At 35.4% G+C, this 6,869-nt stretch overlaps 1 protein-coding gene across 4 annotated transcripts; it reads left to right on the top strand.

Moving 5' to 3' along the window:
- Positions 1 to 345: 345 nt before the first annotated feature.
- On the top strand, positions 346 to 6,562 carry LOC113634306 (tumor necrosis factor receptor superfamily member 14-like). 4 transcript variants are annotated; one of them, XR_007137782.1, is made up of 10 exons: positions 346 to 531; positions 2,353 to 2,732; positions 4,037 to 4,159; positions 4,282 to 4,437; positions 4,559 to 4,646; positions 4,780 to 4,939; positions 5,049 to 5,089; positions 5,277 to 5,317; positions 5,514 to 5,758; positions 5,797 to 6,562. XR_007137782.1 is itself a non-coding variant. In XM_047800330.1 (9 exons), the coding sequence occupies exons 2-9, from the start codon at positions 2,540 to 2,542 to the stop codon at positions 5,570 to 5,572; spliced, it is 861 nt and encodes a 286-aa protein (XP_047656286.1). In that variant the 5' UTR covers positions 346 to 531; positions 2,353 to 2,539; the 3' UTR covers positions 5,573 to 6,562. The 4 variants fall into 4 exon arrangements, 2 of the variants coding, with proteins under 2 accessions (XP_047656286.1, XP_047656287.1); XR_007137783.1 differs by having other exon boundaries at positions 347 to 531; positions 4,780 to 4,955; XM_047800330.1 differs by having other exon boundaries at positions 5,514 to 6,562.
- The last annotated feature ends 307 nt before the right edge of the window (positions 6,563 to 6,869 follow it).

Here is a 6,869-nt window from a genome sequence, read left to right as displayed (position 1 = left end):
TTTCAGTTTATGACAACAATCAAGTCAGACTGGAATGTTTTAAATAGAAAAAGGGCTTGTCAGGTATTTGACAGAACTTGTCTCTGTGCCTGAATGAGTTGATGAACATTTTACACTTTGACTTAAAAGGCAGGCGGACAGGATTGTTTTGGCTTTTTCATGTCAACTTATAACTAAATGCTGCATGTAATCCTCCTTATAATATTGTACACAATGGCTGATTTGTCACAAGACATAATCAGATGTTATTTCACATGACTGCTGGCTTTTAGGTGGTTTTTTTTTTTTTTTTTTTTAAACTTCTTGTCAGACAACAAACCACGCCTTTAAACACACACCAACCATCGCTCTGAAAGAAGGGGGAAACCAGGAGGTGGCGTTCATGGAAGCGCTGTTGTATTATTTATACAGAAATAGAAACTAGACATGAATATCTGAATTTTACTCAGAGAGACATGTTTACTGCTCAATCCACTGATTCCTCAGTATGCCGCAACGGAAGCAGAGGATTTGCACAGATGTCACGACGAAGTAAGAATCTATTTTGTGTGTGTGTGTGTGTGTGTGTGTGTGTGTGTGTGTGTGTGTGTGTGTGTGTGTGTGTGTGTGTGTGTGTGTGTGTGTTTTCCAGTGACACGTCATGTCTTGATTTATGGAGTGTCTGTGACTGCGTGTGACTCATGAAAGTGGTATCAGCTGTTAGATCGGGCTGTCAAACTCAAATTCACAGTGGGCCAAAATATAAAACTGAGATAAAGTCACGGGCCAAACTGAATATTTTTGAAAAATTAACTGCAACTGATATGTAATGTTCAACCTTTTTCACATGGAAACAAACTTTAGTTTTGCTTAAACAGGATTTGGAACAACCAGAGCTTGATATTACAAACACATAAGAAATTAAATTCGAACTAAAAGACACATCAGTGGTGTTCATTTTTTGATGAACAGTGAAGCAGCTTCACTTTTTGATTTTGCTTTCATGAACATAGTCTGCCGGGAAACCAGACTTTTTTTCATCTCCTCCGCCTTCTGGAGCTTCTGCTTTACGTCCAGGTCCTTATACTTCTCATAATGTTTCGTTTCATAGTGTCTTCTTATGTTCTGTTCTTTCGTTACAGTTAGCTCCTTTAGCATAAAAGACAGGTCTGTCCTTTATATTCGTGAACAGATAATCTGCCTCCCAGCTGTCTTGAAAGCTCCTATTGTCCATCTTTCGTTTTGCCATTTTTGTGGAGGCGGAATTAACTTGCCCGATGTGACTGTAACATGGTTGTTAACGAATGTCAACAGAGAATGAGGGGCGCTTGCTGTTCGTGACTACGCGTCAATACAGTGGCAAGGCATTCTGGGATTTGTAGTATTAGCGGAGCATGCGGCTAGCCAGCTGTAATACAATTTGATATGATCTCTCGGACCAGATATAATTACAAGGGCCAGAGTATGATACCCCTGTGTAGAGGATAATAATCAAGTTCAGTGTGACAATGTCATTTCTCTACCCTGATATTGATTGTTTCCTTCTAATGTCTCCCTCTGTCAGGTTTTATTCCTCACATCATAACCTTTACAGTTATTAAATGTTGGGATGTTTAAAATGAAGATAATGAAGAAAAAATATTTTGTTTGATTTGATTCTTGTGAAGCTTGACCAAATTAGACATTTACTTTCATTTTCAATGGGTCAGTTAATATATGTTCTATACGCTTACTTTCTCTTTCTCTTGTACTCTTTGAGAAATTCCAAAATTAGCCTGAAGATTAGTTCCTCTGAGGCAGAGAACCTAAGATGTACTGAATTGAAAAATCCCTCATACGGGATATTATTAATTAATTAATTGTTTAATCAGCCAATCTTCTGGTAACAGCATTAAATATCATGAGGCAAAAAGGATGTTTCTTAAATTTTTATTGTTTTTTTTTTTTTGCATCATTCTGTGTAAACTCTACACACTGTTAAGTATTGAAACCTTAGGAGATTAGCGGTTTTTGACATGATTGGCTGGTCAAATAAATAAGGGGTTGTGCTTGTGTTCACAGTGAGTGTACTAGGCCAGTGAAAGCTGTTGTGATTGCATGGTTTACTGTATGTCAGCCCCTGAATGAATGTTAATGTTCATAAATCTCTATTTTCAGCTCCATTAAATTATATACTAGAGAATGTTCTATTTATTTGCATACATTTGTGTTGTTCCTTAAGGTTTTAGTCTGTTTATACAATATTGTAACGGAAAATGTGATACACTAATGTTCCATTTAGCTGTTCAGTCATTTGTTTCCCAGAAGATGAGTTTTGTGTATGTAGCTATTAATATCCTGATGGATTCATCATGTATTGTGCCTTCTTTTCAGCTTTGTCCACAAATGGAAGAGCATAACATGGACCCAGAACCTTTTAATTCAGCGATTCTGTTTAATACTGGATATGACAAGTTATGACGTTTTGGAGCAGAATTCCCAGAAGAGGACTGGCTTCAGTGGGATAGAACTTTGCTGTATGTGCAAGCAGATGAATTGAGACAAGCAGTGAGAAGCACTTATGAAGTGTGGAGAGGAAACATTTTTGGATTTTTTTTTCCAAGAAAAACCCAGCACTTTAAAGATGGTGTTTAGTTTGGAGCATATATTTATTTTTGCTGCTATTTTCCTCCTGAACATTGACCTATGTTTTTGTGCTTGTGCTCGAGCAGAGTATGAGATAAATAAAGAATGTTGCCCCATGTGTGCACCTGGTAAGTCAAATGTGCATAATATACAGGTATGCTACATTTCAGGCCAAATGTTTCTATATGAGAGACATTCAAACATCATTTCATAACTTCACATACACATTCATTTCATTTTACAATACTTCCTGTGAAAATTAGAATATCTAATTTATTTTCATAAAGTTAAACAAAAATTATTTAAAAACTTTGACAGGAATGAATAATGCTCAGTGAACAGGATACTATATATAGTGTAATGGGATGCATTAAATGATAAGCAATAACGTGGTGCTTGTCTTCTAGTCATTGTGATGGATGCAGAGAAATGAGCAGGCATGAAATAATAATTGAATTTGGCAAGGGCTAATTTGTTATAGGCAGACAACTGTTTCAGTACAGCATCTCCAAAACATTGTTCGGTGTTCCTTGTAAGCAGTGGTGACTACATACCGACAATGGTCCAAGGAGGGAGAAACCTCAAACCATCAGCAGGGTGTTGTGTGAGAGAAAGGCATCTGTGGCACAAGTCACTAAAATATTTAATCATGGTTTTGGAATGAATGTGTGCAGCGCACACTGCTGTGTACTGCTGTCAAGAGTTCTAATAACTGTCCACTTTCAAAGGCGCCTACAATCAGTGGACCTTGGAGCAATGTAAGATGGTTGTCTGGTCTGATATGTCCCATTCTTCTGCAGCTTGATGCTCTGGTCAATGTCCTGCTGGAGAACCTTGGTACCAGACATTGATGTGTATGCCATTTGGGCAAGTGCCATTTACCTAAAATCTGTGGTGAACCAGTTACACAATTCATGATATGGTATTGCCATTAGGGCAATAATGAAAATAAAATCTATTGAAGAGAAGAATTTGTAAATGGGAGTATAATTGTCAGGGAATAAAGACCTCCACACATGGGATTCACACTGATTCTATTGGTATGTGAGTGTGGTCCACAAGTAGCCAACATTATGTACAATGTGTGACTGTAATAATACAAATCTAAACTTCCAGTCAACATGTCCACCTTAATTTCATATTAAGGGCTTATATGTGCACTGTGAGTTAAACTGTACAATTTGAGCCCAGTGGTTCTGCTGAAAAGGTTATTTAACCATGTCAGTTCATATTTGTAAACGGAGGTAGGAAGTTTGTATATGGATAAAACAGGGTTAGAGGTTTTACCCAAACGAGACATTATGATGTCCTACTTAAAACAGTAGGTGTCAGATGAGTTTCCACAATGAATCATTTAGTCAGGATTTGTTAATAATCTTATAGCTGGACTAAGTTAAAGATTTAATAAAGCATCAACTTTCATATCTTTCAGGAAGCCATGTTTATAGGCATTGCACAGAATTTGTCAGCACAACTTGTGTGCCGTGTGTTGACTCTTTCACTTCTGAGCCAAATGGTCTTCTACAATGCTTTAGCTGTGCAGTGTGTGATACAGGTAAGTTTGTCCTTTAGACACATTAGACAATGTTTATTACTATGTGCTTTCAATATAATAAAAAATATTAAGTCATCAAAATGTTCCATGCAGTGATCTGTGTGTTAACTGTACCTGTACAGGGCAAGGCATACAAGTAAAAACAGCCTGCACAAGAATTTCAGATACAGTTTGTGAGCCACTTGAGGGATTGTACTGTACTAATTATGAGAAGGGTAGTTGTACACAGGCTGTGGAACACACACAATGTAGACCTGGACAATATATAAAGCAGAAAGGTTGGTACAATATATCTGCTATGTACTGTAATCATTCCCACACAATGGAACTAAGTACTAGGCTGCAAATGTTGCAAAAAGGATTTTGTACTGTTTCTCTTCAGATTTCATTTCTTTACAGGAACAGCACGTGATGATGCCGAATGTGCTGAATGTAAAAATGGTACCTACTCTGATGGCTCAGTTGAAATGTGCAAACTACATACAAAGTGAGTATTTACTTGATTAAACTTCTGATACCACAGAATGTATGCAATGTATTGACAAAATGCATACCACAGAATATAGACTAGAAACCTGTTGAATAATGATGAATAATGATATCTGGATTCTTTTTGACAGGTGTGAAGATTTAGGACTTGAAGAAATTAAACCAGGAACAACGATATCTGATGTTGAGTGTGGAAATAAAATCAATCTAATTCAAGTGGTTGGAATCATAGTTGGAATCATAGTTTTCATAGTTGTGGCTGTTGTAGTAGTCCTCAAAAGTATACATAAGGTTAGCCGATGTTCAGGTTTGTGTTTCAAAGTTATCTTACAAAATAGATTAAATTATAAGAAAATGCGGATTAAAAACTATTTTTCTAAAAACTGTCCTTTTAAAACAGATCGGAATGCTGAGAAGGAACAAGGTACAAAAACTGAACTTGTAAGTGTAAATGTTCATGCTAATGTTAATGCAAATATAATGAACCAGTTATGCAAGAAGATTAATTCTAGAATAAAGATTATTAAATATTTTCTCTGTTTATAAATGTATGTTAATATATGAACATATGTAAATTTTCTCATTTATGTATAGAAAACTGATTTTAATTTTGTTTTTCCCATCCAAGAAAACACTCACTCCATAGACAGTGTCTCTATAATAAAAGAGGTAAGAGTCATGCTAGGAAGTCTTTTTTATTAGAAATGTAAAAATATATTCCCTGTATGTTTAAATGTAAAATTAAATTTTTAGTTTTTTATTAATCGTTTGGTTCTTTAAATAATTCTGTATTTTATAATGTGTTTTAAAGAGAGATGCTGACTACTATTTTATAGCAAGAACTAAATATAATTTTCATTATTAGAACTTACAGAACAGAAGATCAGGACACGATGTGAACTCGCTGTCCTCACTGGGATCTAGATATCGGAGTCATAATAAAGGAAGAAAAATGCAATGCCAAACCCTTCTTTTAGGGACTGGAATGGACTTGGTGAATGGCCTGAACTCTTGACTGGAATGGACTTGGTGAATGGCTGAACTCTTGACTTGAGGGATTTCACAGAGACAAAATTTTATATTGTACTTAACTCTAGGACATACAGTAGGCTGCTGGAGAAAACAGGAAAAAATAGTGCTTTGAAATTCTGCTTGCTATCAAAATTTCACATGAAGTTATTCAAAAAGAGATAATTGCTAAATAAATATTAAACAAGTAATAGTGACTATAGCCAAAATGATTGACTTTCCAGAGGAATGTTTTGAATGAATGCAAGCTAATGTAAACATTTTATTCTCAGTCTCCAGGAAATAACTATTTAACCATAAACCAATTTCCCTGGAGGTGAATATCAGGCTGCACATCACATATATGTAAAATCACCTCATCATCCATTTCTAGTCAAGTCAAGTCACCTTTATTGTCACATCACCACAGCACATGTGCCATGGTGAGTGAAATTCTTGGGAGCGAGCAACTGAAATTGCACAACCATTTACATACAGTAGTTAAGAAACAGAAATTAGAACAATTTACAAACAGGTTAAAAAGTACAAAATGCTTAGTACCAGTTCAAATGTGCAAATGCGGAAAATGTGGAAAAGATGCAATGTGCTCATACATAGTCAGTACACACAGTGTACTACTAGACATATTTACAATGCACTACCCATTATATACAGTATGAATTATATATGTATGTATGTATGTATGTATAAGTATAAAAATAAATAATATATATAAGTATAAGTATTATATACATGTAATATATATGTAACATGTAAGGTGCAACAGACTGTACAGATACAGAAATGTCCTGTGGTACTGATAGCTTATTGTCAGATAGATTGTTGTATTAAATTAAATGCAGTGTGTGTGTCTATTGGGAAAAACAGTAAAGTTTCAACAAATGAGTCTGTTGGTTAAAAAGCTAATTTAGCATAATTACAGTCATGAAAAAACAGTGTCTAAAACAGTTGGAAAATTTGCCAGAAACTGGAACAATGAGCATTTTTTAAGTATTCAAGACCTTCCTGGTAATATTTCACATTGCAGTATATATACACACACACACACACACACACACACACACACACACACACACAAACACACATATACACAGCCTCTGTATACTGTATAAATATAGCCTCTGTATATAAATACAGTACTTTGTGGTCAGATAAGACCAAAATAGCATGTTTAACCACACAAGGAAAAAAC

This window comes from Tachysurus fulvidraco, chromosome 14 (assembly GCF_022655615.1).
Source record: "Tachysurus fulvidraco isolate hzauxx_2018 chromosome 14, HZAU_PFXX_2.0, whole genome shotgun sequence".
Taxonomy (NCBI): domain Eukaryota; kingdom Metazoa; phylum Chordata; class Actinopteri; order Siluriformes; family Bagridae; genus Tachysurus; species Tachysurus fulvidraco.
Note: the sequence above shows the minus strand (reverse complement) of the source record. Positions and strands in the feature narration are given on the sequence as shown.

Bases quoted from the DNA above. Each gene is read 5' to 3' on its own strand.
- LOC113634306 (XM_047800330.1), top strand. From the start codon at position 2,540: ATGAAGTGTGGAGAGGAAACATTTTTGGATTTTTTTTTCCAAGAAAAA. The intron at 2,733-4,036 runs GTAAGTCAAATG...CATATCTTTCAG, and splicing joins TTGCCCCATGTGTGCACCTG to GAAGCCATGTTTATAGGCAT. The intron at 4,160-4,281 runs GTAAGTTTGTCC...GTACCTGTACAG, and splicing joins CTGTGCAGTGTGTGATACAG to GGCAAGGCATACAAGTAAAA.